This window comes from Aspergillus clavatus, genomic scaffold, assembly GCF_000002715.2.
Source record: "Aspergillus clavatus NRRL 1 1099423829798 genomic scaffold, whole genome shotgun sequence".
NCBI lineage: Eukaryota > Fungi > Ascomycota > Eurotiomycetes > Eurotiales > Aspergillaceae > Aspergillus > Aspergillus clavatus.
This window is the reverse complement of record NW_001517101.1, coordinates 1,536,022-1,562,765: the sequence shown is the minus strand read 5'-3', so window position 1 is coordinate 1,562,765 and position 26,744 is coordinate 1,536,022. Positions and strand designations below refer to the sequence as shown.

The window sequence follows — 26,744 nt, the reverse complement described above, 5'->3', positions numbered from 1 at the left end:
GTACGCTGTGATCACGTGATCCTGCAATCTCAAGTAGTCTATATTGGTTGAACCTGGGATGATAGATGAGATCTCTTCGTCATAAATTCCTAGTAGACAACACGACCAACATAAAAAAAATATAATAAGGTGAAATGCTACAGGTAGGTTGCTAGCGTGGCTAGGCTAAAGGAGGAAATACAGGGCGGAGCATGAAGGGGTCAGGAAGCTTAGAAGTGGATGGCCTTGGAGTAGGTGGCCATGGCCGCCTCCTTGAAGGCTTCGGCCAGGGTAGGGTGGGCGTGGCACGTCCGGGCAATGTCCTCAGAGGAGGCACCGTACTCGACAGCCAGCGTAGCCTCAGCGATCATCTCGCCGGCGTTGGGGCCGATGATGTGCACCCCGAGAATGCGGTCGGTCTCAGCGTCAGCAATGAACTTGACCTGGCCCTCGGTATCGAGGTTGGTCTTGGCGCGAGAGTTGGCGCTGAAGGGGAAGGTACCGACACGGTACTTGATGCCGGCGGCCTTGATCTCAGCCTCGCTCTGGCCAACCCAGGCGACTTCGGGATGCGTGTACATGACGCTGGGGATGGCGGCGTAGTTGACGTGGCCGTAGCCCTTCTTGATGTACTCGATGGCGGCAACGGCCTCCTCCTCGGCCTTGTGGGCAAGCATGGGGCCGAAAGTGCAGTCACCGATGACCCGGATGTGAGGGAGCTTGGTGCGGTACTCCTGGTCGATCACCAGGCGACCTCTCTCGTCCTTCTCAACACCAACGTTCTCCAGGCCAAGTCCCTCAGTGTAAGGTCTGCGGCCGATGGCAACAAGGACAACATCGGCATCCAGGGTCTCCTCCTTTCCACCCTTGGCGGCCTCAACGCTCAGCTTGACGGTCTCTCCGCTGTCATCGCCCTTGGTGACCTTGGTGCCGGTCTTGAACTTGATACCCTGCTTCTGCAGAATCTTCTGGGCCTGCTTAGCGATGTCGGTGTCCATGCCGGGTCCACCGATCTGGCCCAGGAATTCGACGACGGTAACCTCGGCGCCGAGGCGAGACCAGACGGAAGCCTGTAGTCCAAGTCGATTAGTAAGGTAGAAAAGATACCATGGTGGTCCGCGAGGGTTGGTCACTCACCATTTCCAGACCAATGATACCACCACCGATGACGACCATCTTCTTAGGAACCTCCTTCAGGGAGAGAGCGCCAGTGCTGGTGATGATTCTCTTCTCATCGATGGTCAGGCCGGGGAAGGGAGTAGCCTCACTGCCGGTGGCAATGATGATGTTCTTTCCGCGCAGAGTCTGCTCACCACCATCGAGCAGGTTCACCTTGACAGTGTTGGGGTCAACGAACGAGCCGGTACCCTTGATGTAGTCGACATTGTTCTTCTTGAACAGGAACTCGATTCCTTTTGTGAGACCCTCAACGGAGGTGTCCTTGGCCTTCATCATCTGCTCGAGGTTCAACTTGACATCACCGACCTCGATACCGCGCTTTTTTGTGTCATGGAGGACCTGGTGGTACAGATGGGAGTTGTTGAGCAATGATTTCGAGGGGATACAGCCAACGTTCAGGCAAGTACCACCCAGACGTCCACGCTTCTCGATACACGCGGTCTGTCCGAAAAATCGATCAGTGTTTAGTAGCCAGTCGCAAAAATTCGCCCTTGTTGTCACCCGTTCAGGAAAAGCGCACCTTCAGACCCTCCTGGCCAGCCTTGATAGCAGCGACGTAACCAGCGACACCACCACCAATGATAACGACATCGTGTTCTCCTAGATGCAACAAAATCCCGCAAGTCAACCAACCACCCTTTTCGGAAGCGCAGGCATCGTCCTCGGATGGATCCACCTCGGACTCCAAATGAGCTCAATATCACATACCAGATTCAGAAGCGTATCCACGTCTCAGACGTCCGTACAGAGACAGAGAGGGAGCAGCAACGAAGGCCGAAGGAACAGACTGAGGACCGGCAGTGCGGAGGGTAGCCCGCGGTGTCGTCCGCGGCAGCATACTCCGAAACATGATGTGCTGGGAAAGATGTCAAGAAGAAAACAAGAGTATGGAAGAGATTACAAGAGATAACCGATCCTCCTTATCAAGAAACTGGGGAGGAAAGGGGAGGCAGGAATTGGGGATAGCAGTAGGCTAGTTTGGTAATAAGGAAAAGGATGTTGGGATGAGGAAAGCTTTCTTGAGGTTCTGGCAGTGGCAGCAAAAGCTGGCGGGCCGGTATCGATACCGTATGCATCGCATATGTAATCATCCGGACCACTCAGCGTCGGGTCAGATCGGCTATCAACTTCCACATTGCCGGCAAGCAGATACGTGAACAACAGGATTCGAGGGGTGTTTTTGCATTAGAGCGTAGCACTGGGTCAATTCAAATATAGGATATAGCGAACTTACAGGAGTTATTGACCTTGCACAAAGAAAATTGTTGGTCATGGACTGTTGTTGAGGGTGAAACGATGGGCGGTAATTCAGTATACCGGACAGACTAACCCATACTCGTCAGCGGTAAAGGTGGATAAGATAAAATCGACCTCTGTTAAGGCTGACGGGAAACCACCACCATCACAGCGCGTTGAGCATCTTGAAGGCATCGGGTCTCACCGATAATGGTCATCTATCTAGGAGTCTAAGATCTCAAGATCTCCTCATGCGAGATGTCTCTCGCCGTCCGCCGCAGACAGATGCACGCCAATGTTGATACGTGCTTGGTTTCCGCGGGTAACACGAGGTATCTAATGGCTATCGTCGGACTTGAAAGCCTACCGCAATAGGTTTTAATATGACATCTGCACCTGGATCGACTTGGTCTGTTGGCCATAGTCTGGGCGGCCTCAATTAACGGGGTGGTTTCAGTAGGTTAGCAAGTCGTCGCACCTCCAGATGGATCAGACATCACAAGGGAAGGACAATCGTCCAGTTTGATTCAGGGAAGGGCTCCACGAAAGCCTTGTTCGTCACCGAAATATATAGTAGAAGGAGGACATGAGGTGCAATGCGGATCAAAGACCAGAAGAATCAGAATCAGAAGTATTGGCTTCAATCGCCTGCATTGAGTCTTGTTTTGAGTTCAAGTTCTTTTCTCACCTTCTCCGCCTTATGATCGGCTCGCTGGGACACCAGATAGATATATCATAGGCATCAAAGTCTTCGGTCTGGAGCATTATTGGGGCAGCAATCTTCATTCATCATACGATATATATGGGTCCAGGCGTGGGGAAATCCTTCATACTGTGCAGACAACTAGACATAGCGAGAGACTGATAGTTATAGCTGGGGAAGACTGTCTGCCCCAAATTCTGATTGATTCCCTTATCTTCCTTTTGCTTTTTTTTCTTGCTATCTTACTATCGAAAACTGTATGGCCTCTTTACTGTTAAAGTGTAGTCCAGCAGTCCTCAAGGCTCGATTTACCTCAATGCCTGAAGTACATCAAGTCTCGCTTACCGTTGGTGACTCAGGCTTTATACTTGCCTAAGGTGTCGTCCTCCGTAAGGGAGTGACTTACAACTTGCAACTTGCAACTTGCAACTTGCAACCATCATCAATTGTTCCAGTGGTTCTCCATGCCCTCAGCGCTTCCACCAACCCTTGGCATTCTCTTGGATCCCAATTCCCTCTTGATCTCGGCTTCTATTGTCGGGCGACTTCCGACCTAATCCCGAGTTTCTTTCGCGCAGTCAGTCTCTCCACCCGAAACCCCCAGAGTTCAACTTTTACGCTCCCCGCAACCCCGACTCCATTCGATGGATTCGATCCCATTCACTCCATTGGATGGCATCGCGCCATTCTCCTTGGGAGGACCCTGAAAACAAGAGCTCTTAGAACTCTTACAAGCAGGAATTTCGCTACAAATTAGTAATGCCCAGGACTTGACGGTAAAAAGGGCTTGCTTGAGCCGCTTGAGCTCCTGTCCGCCACTTACCAGTCTTCCCCAAGCCGAGTCCCATTAACCGAGTTTTGCTGTAGAAAAGATCTTCGCGGTCATGAAGACGGCCTTGATGCTATTGCTGCCAGTAAAACCAGCGGATTTTGTCCGGGATGTTCGCCTACCGAAATCAAGCTGGTCGTACTTTCGATCCCGACAGCCACTCATACTTCATAGTAATGTGTGACTGGGACGCCTGAGCACATCGCTTCCCCCGAGTGCCTACCGGCTCTGTGACTGGATGCGATCATCATCTGGATTGAGGATAGATAGATTCTGCACCCTGCCGGGTCATTCCCCAACTTTCGAACTCCGGCTTCTTAGTCTGACAAGTCATAGGCTGTATTCCTGCCTTCTAGTGGGGAACGCCATTTCTTTCATCATCTTTTCCTCCTTGATCCCAGGATTCAAGGTTATCCCACTCGGAATGTAGCCAAATTCGGCCGTCCACCATGGGGGTTGCTCCGTACTACTCCAAATTTCTGCCCAGATTCTACCCGAAGTATCAATGCAAGTATGGAGATGGAGATAGGCAGTCCCTGTCGCCTCCAGATTTCGACCATTTAAAATGTCTGTCTCACCCCATGGGACAGACGATCTCTCCATCATTCTGACTCGCATTGTCTCTCCTCCACGTAGTTTGGTCTAGGGTGCTTATCGATCCATCGAAGTGTCCTAGATCCCCGGCCGTGATCAGCAATAGCAAGACCTCTTTTGAATATTGCCCCGTGGGGTTGACTTACTATCGACTTGCCTGGTGATACCAGAGACGCCGTCGCCAAAATGAGTGACCAAATCTCGTCATGGAACGTCGTGCACAAGCTGGAGAAGAAGCAGCTTCTAATTGCTATCAACAGCGTTGCCGCGTTGTCTATTCTTTTCTTTGGTAAGTTGGTCTGTCGTAGTTGTTGGTCTACTGTTGCAGTCGCTCATTGCTATGTGATCAGGCTATGATCAAGGAATGATGGGTGGTGTGAACAATGCGAAAGATTACATCGATCTGATGGGCTTTGGCCACACGGAGATGAGAGACGGCCAGCCTACCCCTGTAGTCACCAACAGTTTGCTACAGGGAGGTATCGTCTCCGTCTATTACCTGGGAACGCTTTGCGGATGTCTTTTTGGTGGATACATTGGTGATTCTATCGGCAGAATCAGGTCCATTGCTGCTGGCTCCGTGTGGGCCATACTGGGAGCTGCTCTACAGTGCTCAGCACAGAACCATAATTGGATGATCTGCGGTAAGCTTACTTCAAAGATTTGATACTTACACGCTACGTTGGCTGATCAAGATTAGCCCGTTTCATCAACGGAATCGGTACTGGTATTTTGAACGCGATTGTGCCTGTCTGGGCTACTGAGACTGCCGAGCACACTTCCCGTGGTCAATTCATTGCGATTGAATTCACCTTGAACATCTTTGGTGTCGTGCTGGCCTACTGGCTGGAATTGTGTGCATCCCTTGGATCCTTAGTTGGGTTTCGTTTTTGATGGCTCTTGTCTAATTCTCTATAGTGGCCTGTCTTTCATCGACAACGGCGAATCCCCCTTCCGCTGGAGATTCCCCATTGCCTTCCAGATTGTCTTCTTGCTCGTGCTGTTCGCCGCCGTTTGGTTCTTCCCCGAATCCCCCCGCTGGCTGGTCAAGGTTGGCCGCGAGAAGGAGGCCCGCTACATTCTCGGTCGTCTCCGTGGAACCAGCCCCGAGGATGATGCCCGTGCCGAGGCCGAGTTCCGTGACATCCAGAGCGCCGCAGAACTTGAGAAGACCACAAACTACAGCACCTCTTACTTTTCTATGCTCTTTGGCCGCAAGTCTGGAAAGCTGCACGTCGGACGTCGTGTGCAGCTCGTCATTTGGCTGCAGATCATGCAGGAGTGGGTTGGTATCGCCGGTGTCACAGTCTGTAAGTAGTTTGCTCCAATCGATAGGGCTCTTCGGACTCAAGCTTACCCTGTGGACAGATGCTCCAACGATCTTCAGCATTGCTGGCTTTGATTCGATGAAGAGTCAGTGGATCAGCGGTTTGAACAACATTTTCTACATGGTACGCCCCGTCACCGAGACCTTTTACTCTTGACGAATTTCCTGACTGTTGGTGTTACAGTTCGCTACCCTCATCTGTGTCTTCACTCTTGATCGGATCGGCCGTAGATGGACCCTTTACTGGGGTTCGGTCGCCCAGGGTATTGCCATGTTTCTCGCTGGTGGCTTCTCCCGCCTTGCCATTAACGCTAGAGAGGCCGGAGAGATTAGCAAGGCTAGCTCTTATGGCGCCGCTGCCGCTTCCATGATCTTCATCTTCACTTCGGTCTTCGGTGCTACTTGGCTTACTGGTATACTTGCTCTTGACTCTTTCTTCCGGGATTGATAATGCTAACTCTCTGTCAGTTCCTTGGATTTATCCGGCTGAGATTTTCCCCTTGGCCGTCCGTGCGCGTGGTAACGCCTGGGGTGTTGTCGGATGGAGTATCGGCAACGGCTGGCTGGTATGTTGTTCTAAAAGCCCCTCCTCATATTCTACTCGCTAATCTTGTCTCCAGACTCTCCTGTGCCCTGTCATGTTCAGCTCCATCGGAGAAAAGACCCTCTACATCTTCGCCATCAGCAACGTCATTACCATCCCCATGGTCTGGGCCCTGTACCCCGAGAGTAACCAGCGCACGCTGGAGGACATGGATCTGCTGTTCGCCGCCGACACCCCCTGGGTGTGGGACGCGGAGCGCACTTTTGCCCAGCTCAAGGCCGAGAACCCCGGCCATGTCGATGCGGCCAGCCGCAAGAACAGCGTCCTGGATGCCGAGGCCGGCAAGTCCCTTAGCTTGACAACCAAGCACGAGGAGTACGCCAAGACTGCACTATGAAGCCTGCTTCCTTCTCCAAGCAACGAATGACGGGTGGATGTCAAAAGAGCGGCCATTCCAGGGGATATACCCAGGATGCCGCTGTACGAATGCCGGTTAATGGAGCTGATACTTTTGTTTTTTTTTGTTTTGGTTTCCATATGGGGGAGTCTCAGTTGATGCCCTCCTGGCACTTGGAAAATGGGATGGGATAGATGTAACATGTAACAATAGAGGGTTCTACCCAGTTTATACCTTAGAATACCACTTCAAACGCGAATTGAATTCAATAATACCAAGATTCCACCACAACGCTAGGGTAAGGCTCCTCCGCGAAGGTGACTTTGCTATATACATAAAGGACCCTTCACGATCCTTACAACTGACCCCCCTCCCCCCCTCAGCAAGGCCTTAGCCCCTAAGGTCTATCCATAGTCCCTTGTTTGCGATGGGAGCACTAGTAAAACCCTTTATTCTGTAAAAACCCCCTTTTGGCAGAGGGAAAACTAAGAATAAGAGAAAAGGTTTGCAAACCTGTATTCATTCATCACTATTTAAATCTTCTTATGATGTATTTCAGGTTTGTGTTACCCAACCCTGTGATGCTCTTAAAAATCCCTCAATAGTCTTATTGTGTTAGATCTCTGTAGAGTAGGGTTTAGGGTATCTGTAATTTCTATAGAGTAATATAAGCCCTTCTTCTCTCTATCTTCTATATTCTCCCTAGTTTTCATTATATACAGTTTTGGTAAGGGCCCTTCCGCGACTTTATAATGTCCAGGTAAGAAGGTATTAATATGTCGTGAGAGATTACAGAAGATGTCATAAGAACTACTGATACTGATCACAGATGTAGTCGACGAGGAAATAGCCGATCCAGCACCGGCGGACCACAAAGACGACGTCGTGGTGCCCATAGTGTCTCCCACCGGCTTCCGAACACCTACCTACTGGCTCTCAGTATGGGGCTATTTAGCTGGCTAATCTGACGGTGAATTTTGATATAAGGGAGCCTAGATTCTTCGAGGAGCAGCAGGAGTAAAGGGCGTAGATGGCTGGAGCTTAATCTACTATATATAATCTATATAATTCTGAGAGCTATGGCATCTAAATTACTTTAGGATAGGCTTCCTGCTCAATTTGTGACCACCCCTCTAGGTAATGAAATCAGGGTAGGGGCAGTGAGCCCAGTGTAGATATCTGAGAAGGGTGATGGGAGAGATGATTTTTATATTTATACTATTTCTCTGCTAGTGTGGGAAGCTGCTAAGGCTGTTAAGGCTGTGGATGAAGTGATTCAATTATAGGGAGAACAAGAGGAAATAAAGGAGCTAGTAAAGTAGAAGATAAAACTAGTGGAGTTAGAATGAGTATCAAGATAGGAGTCTCCTAATTTATAGTAGCCTTTCCCTTAGACTTTATTTTGTAGCCTCTCTCTGCGTCTCTACGTGGGCAGTCTTTCTTACTTCTCTTTCCAACGCTATTTACAGCCTCTCTGTCTGGATCTTCTCCTATTTAGTCTTTGCCTGCTAAGCCTCTTGCCTACTATATATGCGGCTAAGCTTTGGATCAAAGTAAGCATCTGCTGCTAGCTTCTTCTGCTCTGTGTAAAGAAAGCTAGGCTTGATGAACATCCCTGAAGCTAAGGAGGGGTAGGGCATAGAAGACATATATCCCATAGCAAATCAATTCTATCTACCATGTCCACACCCCAGACCTCTCGAACCACACCTCCCCCCGATCATTAAAGCTCCGTGTCCATGCCCGCACTTCCTCCCCATCGACTCATGACAACCCTTGAACCCCGGGCGAGACACTCCTCGACCAAGAAACCCAGCACAATGTCGTGGCCCTCCACCTTGGGCCCGCGACACAGCCTCGAACGAATGACTACAGCTCCGGGATTGCGAGTGGCTCGCTTCCCTTGCGTAGCCGTGCGCGTGCGCGTACTGCGCCGAGTGGTGGTGATGGTGATGATGATGATGCTTGTGCTGCTGGACGTGGACTTCCCGTGCGAGCAGCGGGTTGGTGGACTTGTAGGTGGTGGAGTGGTGGTTTGTGGTGTGGTTTGTGTAGTGGGTGGTTCGTTCGGGGGGGTGGAAGGTTGATCTTTGGGGGGTCTTAGTTAGTGTTTTGTTTGGTATGGTAGCTTTGGTACGGGTGGGATGGGAAAATGGGGGAGGGGGGAGAAGGGCTGGGTTATATACGTGTGCTGGCAGGGTCTTGCTCTGCGACAGGCGTGGTAGTCTCCGTGGCTATGTGTGGATGCTGCGTCACTGTCGTCGGCGCTGAGGTCGGTGTCGAGGGTGCGCAGATGTGCGTCGTGGCTGTGGGGGGTTAGATGGCGCGAGTAAGGGTCGCAGTGGTTGGAGACTGCGTGTGTATTGTTGTGTTCGGTCATCTGGCGATGCATGCGTCGAGACCAGCAGGATGAGTGGACGGCCATTGGGAAGGCTGGCGAGTGGTTGTGAGTAGGTGTTGGACGGGGTATACCAAGAGCCGTGCAGCTACGGAGCACTATATGTAGTATTTGTATATGAGTTATTTTACTGGGTCATCTACGAAGACATCACTCGACTCAAGATGAGGTGGTAGACGCTACTTCCCCCTGTGTCACAATGGCAATTTCATTGTGCCCGACAGAATTATCTGCGAAGAGTATGCAGCTGCTGTGCGAGATCAGCTGTAGTTTGTCTAGTCCGCTTCATGTCGGCACCCATCAAGGGAAAGCCTCATGAAGGTGCGATGTCAGTGTGAGGCTCTTTCTGTTACGCTCAGAAGTAAGTGCTGACTGGCAAATCCCAGGAGGCCTAGAGATATTCGTGTTACATTGCACTATCCCCGAGGTATCACAATGCAGGTACTGTAGGACAAACAAATGCGTAGTACGACCGATCATTGCGCTCTATGGCTAGACCAGCCGTTCCGAATAGCCAGTGCAGCATGCCCACCCGCGGGGGTGACCCTCCTGCGGTCCTACTCGAACTTGAGGATATGGCCGGAGGATGTCGGAAGCTGTTTGCTGTAGGTCATTGAAGGTGCAAAGGGCAGAATCCATTCTTTGAGAACAGCACGGAAGGTGTCACAAACCGCCTCTACGGCCTGTACCTGAGAAGCGCCGCAGCTTTCGATATAGACTGTGACAAATTGTCAGCAATAGTCGCAGCGATCATGGAACAATCTGGAACACTTACCCTTGACTTTCGGTTCCGTGCCGGAGCCACGGATTGTAAATCGGACATCCCGGTCCAGCCAAAGGGTCAGCATCTGGCTGCTCTTATCAACTGGAAGCACTGGTTTCTGGTCTTGTGTCCCAGAGTCATAGCCTTCCGTCATGTCTCTCCACCTTAAGATCTTGAACGGACCAAGCGATTTCTGGGTCTGATAAGGCCCACTCCTGATGGCTTGGAACAAACTCTTTGTGATGTCAGGGCTAGGAGATCGAAAGTAGTTGTTGAGTGTCTCGTGATAGCCAAAGTCCTCGAACAGTTGCTGGAGTTTGGAGTATGGGATGAGACCCTGAGACCTCCATCTGGCCTCCGCTGCTTGGAAAACCATCGCTGCAGCAACACCGTCCTTGTCATGGCACACATCGGGGAACATGTAACCAAGAGCTTCCTCGAATGCAAATGGCACATAATACCCCGATGCTTCGAGTCTTCGAGCGATATTTCCCATCCATTTAAATCCAGTCAGAGTTTCTTCAAAATGGATACCCTTTGCCTTCGCCATCTTTTCCAGCATGCTCGTGGAGACGGCAGAGTTAAGAACAGCTACACGGGATTTCGTGTCTTTACCATCGAGCGAGTCAAAAAGATGAGATGCCAGTAGCACGCCAAGCTGATTGCCTGTGAAGGTGAACCAAGATCCGCTACCCCTCATTAGCATCGACCAGCATTTCCAGTGAATCGATTGTCATGATGACTTACTTCACCTTCTCCGCAGCTGCAAAGCGGTCCGCATCAGGATCATTGGCGATTATGAGAGTCTTGCCCTCTTCGTCTCCAGTTTTCATGGCCAGATCCAAAGCTCCACTCTCCTCTGGGTTCGGAAATGAGACTGTGGGGAAATCAGGGTTCGGTTCTATTTGCTCTTTCACGACGGCGAAATCCGTTATTCCAACCGAACGGCATAAGTCGGGGAAGGTCAGGCCCCCAACTCCATGCAGCGGTGTGTATACGAACGGTCGTGGGGCTGCCCATTGAGCGACGGTAGACCTCTGACCACAATTAGTCGATTGTTCGAAAATGGTGTACGCAGACTCACGGCATAATTCCAAACCGCCTGGGTGTATTGAGGCAGAACTGTCTGAAGAGCTTCGGCATGCAGACTATCTGTCACTTGTAGGTCATTCCAAGCATTGGGCCATGGTTCTAGGTTACGTTCAATCGACTGGGCTATTTCAACATCCATGGGCGTGTTAATTTGAGCGCCATTCTTAAAATAGCTGAAGAACCGTCAGCGTTGCCTGTGAGGCTCATGGAAGCGAAAGACTGACACCTTGTACCCTATACATGATTAGCAATAGAAAAGTAAACTAGCAAAAGATCACTTACCATTGTCTTGCGCCGGGTTCTGTCGACGAAAGTACAATGTCAGATGCTTTTGGCCGTCACACTCGTCGGATAATGGGGCTCACATGGCTTGCAGTGATCATGACGCCAGCAGCGGCTGGCAGATACGTTACACCAAATGGGACTGATGGTGTGAGAGAAGGGTCCTTGTAGTACCAGACTGGAATCCCGACTGCAGTAAAGGCATTCGCTGCTAGAGTAGCAAAGCTGGCCGAGTTGTGGCGAGCATCATGGCCAATGACTACTCCATTCGATGCAATGTCAGGATGTTCATCCTTGATGTACTTGGCTAGACCCTGTGATGCTTGGATGACGGTCAAGGTGTTCATGCACGAGAACCCAGCCGCCATCCGTCCGCGGAGGCCAGCTGTTCCAAATTGGATACCTGGTCATCCGGTCAACTAATTGCAGTCAAGGTGCCTTAGGGTTCTAGCAACGGATTGAGAAGGGGGGCGACGTATTCCGGACTACACATACGCTGTCGAAGTCGCTGTTCTAGCTCTTCAGTTGCACCAGATGCCTGTAGCTGTTCAATCTCAGCCCGTGTCCCAGGGTTCTGTCCATCGATGTTAGTTAGTTTCAGCTTCTACAGGGTTCTCAACAATTCGTTATTCATTAGAGAGCGCCTTACTCGGTCCCAGTCCAGCCATCTTTGAACCAACAGAGAGAGCGGTTCCTGTATACAACATCATAGACGCAATCAGATATACAGCCAGCTATCTGTAGGCACAGATTGAAATTACCTCAGCTGTAGATGCAGGGTTTGACATGATGGATCATACGACGATGAGACAATAGGTAGACAGACAAGCAATTCGAGAAGTAGATAGAATAGAACGATGGATACTGGAGGGTGGATCGGATGATGATTGATCGCCAAACATGATGATGGATGATGGAGCACGTTTCAAGTGCCTGTGAATGTCCCCGCTCCAGGCTTATTTTAGCAGCTTTTAGTCTCCCAACACTAAACGTCAGCCACCCCCTTCCGCGCAAGCGTCGCAGCCGTTTCCGAGGCTTCCAGCTTCGAAATACTCCATATCTCCCGGGTCAATATCTGGTGTCTGTTGGTTTTGTACATTCATCTTGCACAGTCAATGGTTGGTTCTGTCCCATTCTTTTTCCCGTCCCTGAACCGGAGTTGATCGATTCAGACCAGGTCTCCATTGGTATGGCCGACACGCAGAACATGAGCTCCAACCCGTCCTCCAGGACGCGCAAGGACGCAGTCTTATCACGGCGATACATTGAAGGTCAGATTGCGGATGGAAAACACATTATCATTTACGACAATCGAGTCCTCAAGGTTGATGCGTGGATCAAATTCCACCCGGGAGGGGACAAATCGATAAAGCATATGGTTGGAAGAGATGCAACAGATGAAATCAATGCGTATGCTATATATTCTGTCCTGAAGCAAGCGGTATCTAACCACTGTTGTTTTGTTATCTATAGATTTCACTCGAAAGAAGCACGCCAGCGGATGCCATCGTTTCAAATCGGCCGTATTCAGGGAACGTGGTCGAACTTCCTTCCTCCCATCCAAGGCGGAAAATTCCGTCCTTACACTGGTGAGCCTTGCTCAAGCGATGAGGACACCACGGACCACGAAACTTCTCGACCTCCGTCTCCCGTGTTTGATGCGGCGGAGGCAATCAAAGAGGCAGCAGGCGTTCGTCGGCGGAGGAAATCGACGTCGTTATCTGACACATCAGTGTCTACAACGCCCGGCGAAGAGCTCGAATCCAAACCCTTCTTTCTCGACGCACGAACCCAGGAAGAGATTGTCAATGATATGGCCAAGTATCCGTCTCTCCACACCACAAGTCAAGAAAACATTAAACAGAAATATCGCGAGTTGGACGAACGGATCCGCGCAGAAGGCCTCTATGAATGCAACTATTCCTCATACTTGATCGAATGCTGTCGATATACCCTTCTCGGATGCCTATCGTACATGTTCCTTCGTTCGGGTTGGTATGTGACATCCGCCTTCTTCCTAGGATGCGTTTGGCACCAACTCGTCTTCACTGCCCATGATGCTGGTCATACGGGCATCACGCATCGTTTCCATGTCGACGCTGTCATCGGTATTATCATTGCCGACTATTTAGGCGGTCTTAGTATCGGATGGTGGAAACGGAACCATAATGTCCATCATATCGTGACGAACGCTCCAGAGCATGATCCCGATATCGAACACATGCCATTTTTCGCCATTTCGCATCGCTTCCTGCTGAGTCTTCGCAGCACTTACTACGAACGAGTCATGCAGCTTGACGCTATGGCAAAATTCATGCTGCAGTATCAACACTACCTTTACTACATTATTCTTCTGTTCGGCCGATTCAACCTCTATCGCTTGAGCTGGGTGTACCTCCTTGGTGGCCAAGCCCCCAAGAAGGGCCCTGCCTGGTGGCATCGCTGGCTCGAGCTTGGAGGGCAAGTCTTCTTCTGGTACTGGTTCGGATACGCCGTGCTGTACCGTTCAATTCCAGACTGGGGCAACCGGATTGCCTTTCTCCTTGTATCTCACATGGTTACCGCTCCCCTGCATCTGCAGATTACGCTCTCCCATTTTGCCATGTCAACAGCCGACTTGGGAGTTCACGAATCCTTTCCTCAGAAGCAGCTGCGCACAACCATGGACGTGGATTGCCCAACGTGGCTTGATTTCTTCCACGGCGGGCTCCAATTCCAAGCCATTCACCATCTTTACCCGCAGATTCCGCGTCACAACCTGCGTCGTACGCAAAAGCTGGTGATCGAATTTTGTCGCGATACTGGCATTCCTTACACTGTTTTTACATTTTATGGCGGCAACAAGGAGGTCATCGGCAGGCTTGGGGACGTCGCGAAGCAGTTACGCATTCTTAAAGAATGCAGAAAATCGTATGCTGGGCAGGGGGTTCTTTCGGACCATCACTGATTGCAGCTTGTTCGACCACAAATCACCTTACTGATACAGGCCTTGATTCGACCGTGAGACTGGTGATGCAGTGTTAGCGTTTTAGAATTTTTGATGCCGTGCGCAATACGATATTGATGACCATCAGAGCTAGATATGTAACGAGAGTCATGTTTCTTACTCCTCCGCCGCTGACACATAGTCCAAACAAACTACTCTTCTATCCAATGATAAATTTTCGATAAAATCTCGTGCTACTTCAGTATCTTCTTAGACCAGGATATGGCGCTATGTTCATGCAGGACGTAGTCATATCTATAGTCTATCGATGTACTCATGATAGAATGTACAATAATCATGAGAGTGGGCTCCTTGCCATAGTAAGCGGATTAACCCGGCATGCCACCACCACGGGCCATCTTCTTAGCCCTCTGTTGCCGCCGATTATGGTTCGCCCTACTGGCTTTGTTCTCCTCTTTTCTCTGCCGCGCGACTGGGTTGTTCTGGTCTCCAGAAGCACCAGCGGCAGCTCCTCCTCTGCGGCCCCTGCCACCGCCACCGCCTCCTCTTCGGCCTCCCCGACCACGACCACGTCCACCGCCGCCTCTGCCCCCAAGCCCATCGCTATCGGACTCACCATCCTCTCTCGGTCCGGGTTTCCTATAGGCGGTCGGTGGCAGATCGGGCTGCGCCAAGGCGCCCCCGGGGCCACTAGCCGACATGGCGAACCTATCTTCCAACCTCGCCAACCGTTTCGGATCACGCGTCAGCATCACTGCCCAGCCTTCGATGGCTTCGTCGGTCATTCCGGTGTCTCGTTTCAGCGATGCGCGGGGCTGCGAGCGCCGCGTGGCCGAGTCACGAGCGAACAGGGCCGCGTTGTCTCTGTAGGCTTGGAATAGGGTCATGTCGAGATCATCGGGTTTCCGGATGCGGATGTCGGCGTCTGCTTCAGCGTCAGTCGCGGCGGTCACGCCGTCGACTGTGCCGCCCACGTCGGCAACGTCGTAGGTATCGTCACGTTCGTCGTCGTCTGAGTCGAATGTTGCCAGCGCGGACATGATGGCCGCCTTGTTGACGGCGTGCTGGCTTCGATCGGCTAGGATGGCGTCGGCGGTGAGATCGTGGCCTGCGCGTCCGAAGCGCAGTTGGCCGTGGCCTGCTTGGTCGCTTGAGCGGGCCAGCTCCGCGAGATCGACGTCTTCGTCGAAGATGTTCTTGCGTACTGGGGCTGGTTCGGGCGGAGAGGGAATCTCTGGAGGGGTAGGGCGTGGGGGAAAAGGATCGTGCGGGACAGTCGTGTGCGAGGCGGGGAGTTGCTCGGTGTGGTCGAGCTCTTGTAGTTCAGGTGGTAGGGAGGCATCCAGGAGATGTGCGACGACCGTCTCTGGATTATCACCATAGTGATCCAGCAGTCTTACGATGTAGCCTGATCCCAGATCAGGGAAAAGGTCCTGCACTTGAGTCACCAGGGACATCCGGTGGACATGGATTTCCCCGGGAGCAGGCAAGCCTTGGGCGCGGTCTTTCCCTTTGTCGGTCTTGTTCCTTGGCTTCTGGTACCGATGATGAAATGCTCTGGACTCATTCTGATATGCACGTAAGCTTGCTACTAAATCCTGACCCCGTTTTTGCGGGTTCGCAGAGAGATATCTGTCCAGACGTGCTAACAAATCTGAACTGCAAATGAGATCGGAGAGAATCGTGGGCTCCTTTCTTGTCGTCGAGGTACCCACTCCAGCGCTAGCTTTCAAGCTGAATAACTGATCAAGGAGCAATGATAAATTCGGCTGGGGGCCTTTCAGTAAAGAGGTCAGACCAACATAGACGTTGGCTACAAGGACTTTGCGGAAGTCTTCTCTCTTTTCTGATCGATATGCGTCCGAAAGGGTATCTAAGAAATCGGAACCAGCCATGAGTATCTGGCCGCAAGATGGGAGCGCGGATATCAAGATTGTCAACAGACGGATGTCCGATATGACTCCACTATTGTCTGATGAGCCTGATATTGCAAGTCGTTTGATGATTGACGACTTTGCTCGCTCAAGGCCAGATGTTATTGTTTCATGGTGTCTGCTCCATGCATCGGACAATAACCGCTTCAGAGCAGAGCTTGAGGGATAGCAACAACACATAGCTGCGAGAAAGCTCCATTCAAGCACATCAGGAGGCGGAGTAGGCGCGTCCAGCACAAGCCTCCTCGTCAGCAAGAAACAAAGCTTCCGTAATGTTCTTACTCCGCACCCTGTCTGAAGGCCAGGCACACCCGAAGTGGCCAGCTGTTGATAAAACGAAGACAAGAAGATGATTGTGGATTCATCTTTACAGACAGAGTCTCTGAAGTCTGCGTCTGAGGCCTCGATACGTATCCCAAGGAGCAGAATCCATGCGTCCAGGCAGGACTCCCAGTCCTCACGTGGTATGGACTTCTGGACTGCGGGCGGTGGAACAGGCGCAAGTGGTGGCAGACCCTCCATCATACTGTTCACCTGGAAACAGCGAGACGAAAATTGAAGTAAGAAGAAGAAGAAGAAACAACAACAGAGGTTACAATCCAAAAGAACACACGAAGCTAAATCACCATCATAATCACCAGAAACCGTTGCATAGCCTGTCATTATAAGCAAGCAGCCTCTTCCCAATACGGAACCCGATAGCGATGATGAGGGAGGCCGAGTTACCTTCCAAACTGGGCCTAGCGCAAGATAGCCGAGCGCCAAGCCTGTCCGCCCGCACAAGAGACGCTAAAGGCTCGATCAAAAAAATAGATTCATGGGTTGTCGCAGTGTACGATAAATCTCCAACGGCCATCATCACCTTACCGAACCTCGAAGTTCAGGTCTTGATTGGCAATTAGCCTCATATTCGGTATGAACTCGCACTCCCATTGACTTCATCAGCAAGCGAGATAAGCAAGACAAGAGCTAATTGATCCTCTTTGATTAGCCATCTCAGTCAATCCCGGTCAACCCACCGCACATCACAGTCAAGATGTCTTTCCAGAAGCCTGAGAAGGATTTCGGCGAGGGCCCCGTACGTTCTCACCCCCTATGGCCCCTATCGGAAGAGATGAATTCATCATCATGGCGGTGCGACAATTGTCAAACACACAAGACACTAACTGCTTCTTTTCCCTGCCGTTACAGAAGGTCCACAAGATCCGCATCACCCTCACCTCTCGCAAGGTCGCTTCCCTCGAGAAGGTCTGCTCTGAGCTGATCGACCGTGCCCGCTCCAAGTCCCTCCAGGTCAAGGGCCCCGTTCGCCTGCCCACCAAGACCCTGAACATCTCCACCCGTAAGACTCCTTGCGGTGAGGGTTCCAAGACCTGGGACAAGTACGAGATGCGCATCCACAAGCGTCTCATCGAGTAAGTCGAGCCCTTTTGATGAATGCAGACAAAGTCGATTCAGCCGCTAATCCATCGCAATAGCCTCCTCGCCCCCACCGAGACCGTCAAGCAGATCATCATCAACATCGAGGCTGGTGTTGAGGTTGAGGTTACCATTGCCGCTTAGATGGATTCCATCTAATCCGGTACAGGGAGGGTTTTGTGTCAACCCTTAACTGGGGCGGCACCGGCGCTGTGCTCTTCGGGCCTCGGGGTGGAGGGATTACTCCATTTCTGACTGGCATTGTCGAGGCAGGGTTGATATCCGCTATAACCTGGGATCAAGAATACAAAAAATTTCAAAACCAGTACTCTTTGATTCAAATTTGTCCAAGTACCTTTTGTGGTTAATCACAAACAGGCGTAAAGCAGTCATATTCTCCATGCTCCCCTTCCCGTAGAACTCCGTCTGCGCCCCGTGCATTCCATTATCGAAAGAGAAGAATACCCAGTTGGCCTTAAACGTCTGACTGGACCTATAACACATAAAGATGTTCCTGTGTGCTCAACAGGAAAAGAATAAAAAGGGGAATTTCATGATCTCATTCAACGCTCAAAAGTCGAAGCTCACCCACTCGGTTTTTGGAGGAACACTGGGTATGACGCCATCTTTGAAGTAGCCATTCTTCACGAAGAATTCATATTGTTCAGTCACCTCAGGCGTATATTCTTCTGGTTTCCCCTGGGCATCTTTGAGGCTCGCTTGATCAGGCGGCCCGTTGGGGAAAAAGATGCGAACATAGGTTTGGCGGTCTTGCGGATGGAGGTAGCAAGGATGATTGTCGATGTATTTCACTGGTTGACCCTTCCACATCGATATTCTCTTCGTCATAGGGTCCTGGACGGTTTGTCCAGATAGAGGCGGAATGGGCTTCAAGTCCTGAGGGTCATCAACTTTGATCGCTGGCGGAGGACCAGTGCCTGCAGTCACTGTAGGAGCTGTCGCCACCGGGGCCGGAGCAACTAGGGCCGCCTGCGCAAAACCACCAGATGGCTGACCAAAAGGGGACGGAGCTGCCGGTTGACTCACAGTGCCAAACGGGCTGGCAGCCGCAGCAGGCTGGCCGAATGGTGCTGCTGGTGCTGAAGGCTTACCAAATGGCGACGCTGCCTGAGAAGGTTGCCCAAAAGGTGTTGCTGATGGTTGTGCTGCCGAAAGTTGGCCAAAACCGCTCGGTGCCGCAGGCTGTTGGCCAGTAGCCGCCTGGGCAAATGGGGAAGCCGTCGTCGACCCAGAAGGCTGCCCGAACCCGCCACTGAGGCCCTGGTTCTGGCCTGATATTTGACTAAAAGGAGATGCGGCCGTTGGTTTGCCAAATGCCGACGTTCCTGGGGCAGACGGCTGGCCAAACGCCGGCTGACCGAAACTCGGCTGGCCGAAGGCAGGTTTTCCAAAGGCAGACTGGCCTCCTAATGCTGAAGGTGCCCCAAATGCGGATGACTGGCCGAGAGCACTGGGTTGCCCGAAACCGGATGTCTGCCCGAGAGTTGAAGACTGGCCAAATGTTGAGGGTTGTCCGAAGGTAGACGGTTGCCCGAACGCCGACTGGCTGCCACCACCACCTAGTGTTGCAGGTTGAGGGGCGTTTATTTGAGGAGTAGCAGCAGACTGACCGAATGGCGAGGGTTGGCCAAATGCAGAAGGTGCTTGACCTGCAGCAGGACCTGTCTTGCCCTCGGTGATATCGATTCGGTTCGGATGCTCATTGATTCCGTCGAGGATGTATTTGATAGCACCATCAAGATCGTTCAAAGCGACCTCCATCTGCTTCATCGATTCCGCATACAGAGCCTGCGCTTCTTGGACAGCCACTTCAGCCTTTCCTGCTGCTGCAGCTTCGTAATGGCGAAGTCGTAACTCTTCAAAGCTCTGTTCTCTTTGAGGGCCACCGAACAACTGTCTCGGAGCGTTTCGTCCGGGTCCATAAGACGAGAATATCCATTCTGGTAAACCCTTACCGGCCGTCAAGTCGGTCTTGACATCGGTTACAGTAATCCCATAGCTGAAGTGGTATTAGAAAGCTCTAACGTTCAGTACAAAGTGTACACCTACTTGACTGGTTGCTGAGCTTGAGAAGTTTGTCGACCTTTTGAAAACGTTAGAGCGTGCATGAGAAAGAGCATAAAAATGTGAAAAATAAAGATCAAGAAGCTCCTGTAGTAGAATGAGAGGCGAGAGCAGAAAGACGAAGTGACAGAGGAAGCAGTGCAGGCTTCAATTGATAGATAGGATCAAATGAAATGATGAAGGCGAAATAGCTGAGACGTAGCCAGCTACGACAGTAGGCGAAGGTACTGCTTCAATAAGCATAGAGAACAGCCATACCTCCAAATCCTCCTCCAGCAAGAGCCCCAAACCGGTTGCTAGAGCCTACTGTTGACTGGCCGGGATGCTCGTTTTTACATCGTTCTATTATGTTCGTTAGCGACGTGCTCTCCAATGGTAAAAACCGAGTCGTAGAGCATATACCTCCGAATTTGCATCTACCCTGCTGGAAGAAGGTACAGACAACCATAATGCTTTGTTCTCCCCGAAAGTAGCGAGCGAGCGCGCAGGAGCAACAGCGATGTGCCCTTGAGTGTTTGGATCAAGCTTCAGGTTGCAGATATATAATTCACAGTCATCCCGCGCAAAAGTCCACTGTGCCTTTTGACAAGGAGTGAAGGGAAATCGGAATTACTGCAGAGCTCGAGTTCAGGTGAATGAAAGATGGTAGATATTATTCTTTGACGATGGAGGAGCCGATAGCAGTCAATTCCGGTGACCTTATCTCCGTACATTTCGCCGAGCCGAAGATCTCCCTGAAATGGAAGTAATGGAAGTACTGGTGGATTTTCACTTCACTTTGAATATTGTTTGAAGGAAGCCCCTAAAAGTGTGATACTCGATTTTGTCAAGGAAGAAATGTAATGAACAACATTGGAAATGTGGCTCGATTACTGGGTTAATACTCTTTTACTGACTATAATGTACGGGAAAGAAAGATATCTTCTTCTTCTAGCACTAACACAAGGATATCAAATCGACTCTGAACTCCTGTACCTTTACCCTTGGAATGCATGATGGGACAGATCATTATCGGTGATGTTTCATGGAGGTTGGCCCCTTCAATCATGACAGTTGACCATCTGTGCTGGGGTACACTATATTCGAGTGTTTCGTGCTCTGCCGAAGGGCATCCCAGTTCAGTCCATCGATCTTCTTCCCTCCTACCGACTCCAATTCTGCGGAAAGACCATCCATCTTCCCCGTTGCAAAGCGCCGCATCATGGCGGTGTCCTTGGCCCCATGCAGGGTCTTTGCGCTTCCACGCAGCAGTGCTTCCTCAAACCATTCTTCTTCTTTATGGTCGAACGGGAGACCGATCAATTCCATGGCTCGTTGGCTTCGCATTTGGCCAGGACTCGTCGTATGAACAAACACGATGAGTTGTTCCAAGTATGCGCGCCGGAGACCATCATCGCGTTTCCTTGTGAAATAGAAGGCTTCTGTGATGCTGGAACGGCACAGTATTTCAAAGTACGCTTTCTGCACTTTTGGTGCCGCCAACGGTGGAGTCACAGTAAGGTAATATGCCATCGCAAGGCTATCATCGTGTTTTGGGAGTTGCGGAAGGGTAAGAACGTAGAGGATGTCATCAGGGAACGTGGGGATAATGGATGGCTCGGTCAGGTATTCGATCGCGCGCTACAGTTGCGTACTCATGTTAGAAAAGTAGGGATGAGGCGCAACGTGCAAACATACATACCCTCAGCTCTAGTCGGTCTAGATTCCAGAGACCTTCGATGAACAGCCTGTACTTCTCGGGCAGGTGACACCGGCGCGCAAATTGTGAGGCCGCATCGTTCGCTGCGCGGCAGTCTTTCAGGATGTAGTAGATCAATGCTTGCTTGTGATGGATGTCCAGTGCGGAAGAGACAATGTGATTGACGAGCGCCCGAAGGTCAGCATTTGATTTCGGGGGGTAGAGTTGTGTTACTGTATGCCCATCATCGTCAATACTAAGCTCCTCATGCTTGGAGACATGGGAAAAGAGCCTACCAGCTTGGACACCAAGCAAGCCAAAGAGCCGGTCGGCAAAGAGCTGGTTCTCTAGCGCACGACGGTTGGACAGAATGTGGTCAATGGCTTTGTCATCGTAGGTGAAGTTCTTATTGAAGTAGAAGATGGTGTCGAAGTCCTCCCAAGGAGCCATTTTGACTGCGCCAGATGATTGACTGTGGATGTACTGGACGCCGAATGCTCTTTCTTATCGGATTGCTTCCTTTTGTTCTTTGACCAGAGGCGTAATAATAATGGAGCTTGAAATGACAGTACCGTACGCATATATTACACACTGTCTACATGGTAAAAATCAGGCGGTAGGTCACATGTCTCGGTTTAATCTGATGTTGTTGTGGCAGAAAAACAACACTTTTCCGTTTTAGGCCAAAAGGTAAACAACCCACTTCCACCATCACCACAACGCTTTTTGAATCGCAACTCCATCGTTTGCCTTCATGAGGCTCTCATACTCAACCTACATACTCACGACATAATGTCTTCGTCCATTGGAAGAGCGAGGCCATCCCGGCGCTCGGCTCCTCGGAAGAGCTATGTGATCGAAGAGACATCCGAAGAGGAGGATCCTGGAAATGTCACCCCCACAGCGTCCCATCAAAGCAGCGACGAAGAAGAGGATGAGGACGACTACACACCCGTTCCTCCCAAGAGAAGCGCAGCAAAGAGCTCTTCCCGGAGACGAACGATGACCGAAGCGGTAACACCCAGTACCGCGCGCACAGTGCGGAAAACCCGACAATCGACCGCATCGCAGCAAACAGATGTCTCGCATATAAGTGATGCGAACGAAGAGGGCGATAGTATTGTGCTCAAGGAAGAGGAACCCGAATCTCCTTCACAGAATGCGGCTGCGGCTCAGCAAAGAAAAAGTATGGCTCATCCCCGCAAGAGTCGGGTTTCTTCCACGCCCAATCCCGAAAAGTCCTCATTGCCAACTCCAGAGCCCTCAGTCTCGCCCCAACCCCAGCCGCGCTCTCAAAGAGCCAGCGTGCCTCCCCTCGCCGATATTACCGAGTCCGCAGTCAATCAGACTCCAGCGAAGCCCTCCGACGATGCGAAGCCGTCTCAGATCTCCGTGATCAATCCAAACTCGACCGTGCTTGAGAGGCCGATGGATATTGTTGCAAAGTCGCGGACTTTAGCCCCTCCTGTTCCTGAAGAACCATCTGGACCCAAACCCCGTTTGATCATCACCCATCTGGTTCTGACAAACTTCAAGAGTTACGCAGGGAAACAGATTGTAGGTCCTTTCCACGCGTCGTTTTCCTCTGTCGTCGGGCCCAACGGATCCGGAAAGTCCAACGTTATCGATTCTCTGCTGTTTGTCTTTGGTTTCCGAGCGAGTAAGATGCGACAAGGCAAAATATCTGCGCTCATCCACAACTCCGCGAACTTTCCGAACCTACCGTTCTGTGAGGTTGAGGTTCACTTTCAGGAAGTTTTTGATCTCCCCGGAGGAAAACACGAAGTTGTCCCAGATTCCCAACTGATGATCTCCCGCAAAGCGTTCAAGAATAATACCAGCAAGTATTACATGAATAACAAGGAGACAACCTTCACAATAGTCACGACCTTGCTTCGAGACCGCGGAATCGACCTTGATCACAAGCGGTTCCTTATCCTTCAGGGTGAAGTCGAGTCAATCGCGCAAATGAAGGCGAAAGCCGCCAACGAGCACGAAGACGGACTGCTTGAATACCTCGAAGATATTATCGGGACATCTAAGTACAAGACTCCCATTGAGGAAGCAGCGACTGAACTTGAACAGCTCAATGATGTCTGTGTTGAGAAAAATAATCGTGTTCAGCACGTTGAGAAGGAGAAGACTGCGCTGGAGGACAAGAAGGATAAAGCATTGGGGTACATTCGGGATGAAAACGAGCTGGCTCAAAAGCAATCCGCCCTCTATCAGATTTACATTGATGAGTGCGCTGACAACATCCGCGTCACTGAAGAAGCGATCCTCCAAGTGCAGGAGCTATTGAATCTAGAATTGGAGAAGCATGAGGGCAACGAGTCTGGCATCAAGGAACTAGAAAAGGCATACAAACGCGGCATGCGGGAGTATGAGAACATGGAGAAGGAGTTACAAGGCCTGGTGAAGGAGATGGCGAAATACGACAAGGAATCGGTCAAGTTTGAAGAGAAGAAGAAATTCTTGGTCAACAAGCAGAAGAAGCTAGAAAAGTCCATGCAAGCGGCGCGTCTTGCCGCGTCTGAATGCGAGAGCCTTGTGCAGAAACACACGGACGATATTGAAAACAAGACCGCGGAGACTTCTGAATTGGAGCACGAGATGAAGAGGGAAGAGGAAGAGCTGTCGTCGATTCGAGAGAGCTTGAAGGGGAAAACCCAGGGGCTCTCTGACAAGATTGCGGCTAAACAAAAGTCTTTGGAGCCCTGGGATGAGAAGATCAACAAGAAGCTCTCAGCGGTAGCCGTCGCGCAAAGTGAACTGGACATTCTGCGAGAGCGAAGTAATGCAGGAGCTGTGCAGTTGGAGGAGGCCCGCTCGAAGGTCGCTTCTATCGAAGAAGCGCTGGCAACCAAGGAAGCGGATGTTGAGGAACGCAAGGCTCAAAGGGATAACCTCGAAGAGGAACTCGCGAAGCTGAAACAGGATCTCAAAAAGTTCACTACCAAAGAGCCAGAGGTTCGCGCGCATGTTTCTAGTGCCCGACAAAAGGCCGAAGAGGCGAGAGCCAGCCTGGCAAACACTCAGAACCGGGGCAGTGTTCTGTCTGGTCTTATGCGTCTCAAGGAGTCAGGCCGTATTGATGGATTCCATGGCCGACTTGGCAATCTTGGTACCATTGACGAGAAATATGATGTCGCTATCTCGACTGCTTGTCCCGCGCTGGATAATATGGTGGTCGATACCGTCGAGGTCGGTCAGCAATGTATCGATTATCTCCGCAAGAACAACCTGGGTCGTGCCAACTTTATCCTTCTCGATCGTCTTCCTCGGCGTGATATGTCCCAAATTTCCACACCCGAGAACGTACCACGATTGTTCGACCTCGTCAAGCCTAAGGATCCGAAGTTTGCACCAGCATTTTACAGTGTGATGCAAAACACACTGGTAGCCAAAGACCTGGAACATGCCAATCGCATCGCCTATGGCGCCAAGAGATGGAGAGTGGTCACTCTCGATGGCCAGCTGATCGACGTGTCTGGAACCATGAGCGGAGGTGGCACTCGTGTGGCTCGGGGAGGCATGTCTTCGAAGCAGGTGGCCGAGGTGAGCAGGGACCAGGTTTCCCAGCTCAATTCTGATTTGGAAGAGATGGAGAGGAAATTCCAAAACTTCCAGAACAAGCAAAAGCACGTCGAGGCTGCCATCAGGGAGAAGTCCGAAGAAATTCCTCGTGTCGAGACAAAGATCCAGAAAATCATGATCGAGATTGAAAGTGCAAACCGCAGTCTGGCAGATGCTCAACGGAGAGTGAAGGAACTGAGCGTCGCTCACAAGCCGTCGAAGACTGATGCAAATCAAGCTGCACATCTGGAAAGCCAGATTTCGTCCCTTGAGGAAGAGATCGAGGACCTTCGGGCTCAGAAGAGCGGCATTGAAGAAGAGATCCATACACTCCAGAACAAGATCATGGAGGTTGGCGGTGTCCGCCTGCGAAGTCAGAAGGCAAAGGTGGATGGTCTGAAGGAACAGATCAGTTTGCTCTCAGAAGAGATCTCCAATGCGGAGGTTGGGAAATCCAAAAACGAGAAGCTCAGCATGAAGCATCAGAAGGCTCGCGCAGACGCTGAGAAGGAGCTTGAACAAGTTGCTGAGGATCTTCAAAAATTGAATACCGATGTTGAGGAACAGACGAATGACGCCGATGGTTGGAAGCAGGCTGTGGAGGAGGCGCAAGAGGTAAGAAACACAGCCCAAACCCAGAGAAATGATGAGACGACTTACACCTACTGGACAGGCTTTGGAGACGAAGAAGGGCGAGCTGAAGACTCTCAAGCAAGAGGTGGACGAAAAGGTCACTGAGCTGAACGAGACTCGGGCGACGGAGATTGAGATGCGAAACAAGCTCGAAGAGAATCAGAAGGCGTTGACCGAGAATGAGAAGCGCGGGCGATACTGGTCCGAGAAACTCTCCAAGCTAACCCTCCAGAACATTAGCGATCTGGGCGAGGAGCAGCAAGCCACGGAGCTCCAGATTTACACAAAGGACGAATTGTTGGAGATGAACAAGGAGTCCTTGAAGGCCGTCATTGCCGCTCTCGAAGAAAAGACCCAGAACGCCTCGGTCGATCTGGCAGTGATCGAAGAGTATCGTCGCCGAGCTGCTGAGCATGAAGCTCGTGTGGCTGATCTAGCCACTGCGCTGGCATCTCGTGACGGTGCGAAAGCCCGTCTCGACGGCCTCCGATCTGCTCGTCTGAATGGGTTCATGGAAGGCTTTAGCATTATCTCACTACGTCTGAAGGAGATGTACCAGATGATCACCATGGGAGGTAATGCTGAGCTGGAACTCGTCGACTCTCTAGATCCCTTCTCCGAGGGTATCTTGTTCTCCGTCATGCCCCCAAAGAAGAGCTGGAAGAACATCGGCAACTTGTCCGGTGGTGAGAAGACACTGTCGAGTTTGGCGCTTGTGTTCGCCCTGCACCACTACAAGCCCACACCTCTCTACGTCATGGACGAAATTGATGCAGCCCTGGACTTTAGAAATGTGAGTTTATGCTTTTCAGCTTCAGGTCGAATGATCTATCTAACCCCTGTTTCTGCAGGTCTCTATTGTAGCTTCCTACATCAAGGAGAGAACCAAGAACGCACAATTTATCGTTATCTCCCTGCGCAACAACATGGTGAGTGCATCTCCTCTCCTCCAGTTTCAGAGAGAGACATCGCTAATTATTCCCAGTTCGAACTCGCTTCTCGCCTCGTTGGTGTCTACAAGGTCAACCACATGACGAAGAGTGTCACAATTGAAAATAAGGACTATATCACCGGACGATAGATTCTTTGCTGGTGTTCTGTTGTGTCGACTTTTCTTTTCTAACGGCTGGGAATAAAGGATGTGGATAT

At 51.0% G+C, this 26,744-nt stretch overlaps 10 protein-coding genes across 10 annotated transcripts, besides 2 other annotated features; 5 read left to right on the top strand and 5 right to left on the bottom strand.

Moving 5' to 3' along the window:
* Positions 1 to 209: 209 nt before the first annotated feature.
* ACLA_092730 (dihydrolipoyl dehydrogenase) lies at positions 210 to 2,008 on the bottom strand (the record flags this gene model as incomplete). Its single annotated transcript, XM_001273000.1, has 4 exons — positions 210 to 1,049; positions 1,117 to 1,599; positions 1,679 to 1,758; positions 1,867 to 2,008. The coding sequence occupies 4 exons, from the start codon at positions 2,006 to 2,008 to the stop codon at positions 210 to 212; spliced, it is 1,545 nt and encodes a 514-aa protein (XP_001273001.1).
* A 1,490-nt stretch (positions 2,009 to 3,498) lies between these two features.
* Positions 3,499 to 3,534: a microsatellite.
* Positions 3,535 to 4,706: 1,172 nt separating this feature from the next.
* ACLA_092720 (putative MFS monosaccharide transporter) lies at positions 4,707 to 6,788 on the top strand (the record flags this gene model as incomplete). Its single annotated transcript, XM_001272999.1, has 8 exons — positions 4,707 to 4,809; positions 4,871 to 5,164; positions 5,221 to 5,374; positions 5,439 to 5,830; positions 5,889 to 5,971; positions 6,032 to 6,260; positions 6,316 to 6,413; positions 6,468 to 6,788. The coding sequence occupies 8 exons, from the start codon at positions 4,707 to 4,709 to the stop codon at positions 6,786 to 6,788; spliced, it is 1,674 nt and encodes a 557-aa protein (XP_001273000.1).
* A 1,937-nt stretch (positions 6,789 to 8,725) lies between these two features.
* Positions 8,726 to 8,752: a microsatellite.
* Positions 8,735 to 9,108, top strand: ACLA_092710 (uncharacterized protein; the record flags this gene model as incomplete). The annotated part of the gene is made up of 2 exons (XM_001272998.1): positions 8,735 to 8,828; positions 8,987 to 9,108. The coding sequence occupies 2 exons, from the start codon at positions 8,735 to 8,737 to the stop codon at positions 9,106 to 9,108; spliced, it is 216 nt and encodes a 71-aa protein (XP_001272999.1).
* A 635-nt stretch (positions 9,109 to 9,743) lies between these two features.
* ACLA_092700 (phosphoribomutase PRM15) lies at positions 9,744 to 12,111 on the bottom strand (the record flags this gene model as incomplete). The annotated part of the gene is made up of 10 exons (XM_001272997.1): positions 9,744 to 9,904; positions 9,962 to 10,638; positions 10,697 to 10,986; positions 11,034 to 11,214; positions 11,266 to 11,275; positions 11,324 to 11,342; positions 11,407 to 11,726; positions 11,819 to 11,897; positions 11,973 to 12,017; positions 12,085 to 12,111. The coding sequence occupies 10 exons, from the start codon at positions 12,109 to 12,111 to the stop codon at positions 9,744 to 9,746; spliced, it is 1,809 nt and encodes a 602-aa protein (XP_001272998.1).
* Positions 12,112 to 12,512: 401 nt separating this feature from the next.
* On the top strand, positions 12,513 to 14,270 carry ACLA_092690 (fatty acid desaturase; the record flags this gene model as incomplete). The annotated part of the gene is made up of 2 exons (XM_001272996.1): positions 12,513 to 12,733; positions 12,797 to 14,270. The coding sequence occupies 2 exons, from the start codon at positions 12,513 to 12,515 to the stop codon at positions 14,268 to 14,270; spliced, it is 1,695 nt and encodes a 564-aa protein (XP_001272997.1).
* Positions 14,271 to 14,638: 368 nt separating this feature from the next.
* ACLA_092680 (ASCC2 family CUE domain-containing protein) lies at positions 14,639 to 16,729 on the bottom strand (the record flags this gene model as incomplete). Its single annotated transcript, XM_001272995.1, has 1 exon — positions 14,639 to 16,729. The coding sequence occupies one exon, from the start codon at positions 16,727 to 16,729 to the stop codon at positions 14,639 to 14,641; it is 2,091 nt and encodes a 696-aa protein (XP_001272996.1).
* Positions 16,730 to 17,240: 511 nt separating this feature from the next.
* S10a (40S ribosomal protein uS10) lies at positions 17,241 to 17,767 on the top strand (the record flags this gene model as incomplete). Its single annotated transcript, XM_001272994.1, has 3 exons — positions 17,241 to 17,282; positions 17,396 to 17,619; positions 17,683 to 17,767. 3 exons carry the CDS (start codon positions 17,241 to 17,243, stop codon positions 17,765 to 17,767), a joined length of 351 nt encoding a protein of 116 aa, XP_001272995.1.
* Positions 17,768 to 18,193: 426 nt separating this feature from the next.
* ACLA_092660 (FG-nucleoporin nup42) lies at positions 18,194 to 20,156 on the bottom strand (the record flags this gene model as incomplete). The annotated part of the gene is made up of 4 exons (XM_001272993.1): positions 18,194 to 19,643; positions 19,694 to 19,727; positions 19,967 to 20,050; positions 20,111 to 20,156. The coding sequence occupies 4 exons, from the start codon at positions 20,154 to 20,156 to the stop codon at positions 18,194 to 18,196; spliced, it is 1,614 nt and encodes a 537-aa protein (XP_001272994.1).
* A 596-nt stretch (positions 20,157 to 20,752) lies between these two features.
* ACLA_092650 (ELYS family protein) lies at positions 20,753 to 21,836 on the bottom strand (the record flags this gene model as incomplete). Its single annotated transcript, XM_001272992.1, has 2 exons — positions 20,753 to 21,328; positions 21,390 to 21,836. The coding sequence occupies 2 exons, from the start codon at positions 21,834 to 21,836 to the stop codon at positions 20,753 to 20,755; spliced, it is 1,023 nt and encodes a 340-aa protein (XP_001272993.1).
* Positions 21,837 to 22,178: 342 nt separating this feature from the next.
* smc4 (condensin subunit SMC4) lies at positions 22,179 to 26,676 on the top strand (the record flags this gene model as incomplete). The annotated part of the gene is made up of 4 exons (XM_001272991.1): positions 22,179 to 25,577; positions 25,636 to 26,388; positions 26,447 to 26,524; positions 26,581 to 26,676. 4 exons carry the CDS (start codon positions 22,179 to 22,181, stop codon positions 26,674 to 26,676), a joined length of 4,326 nt encoding a protein of 1,441 aa, XP_001272992.1.
* Positions 26,677 to 26,744: the final 68 nt, after the last annotated feature.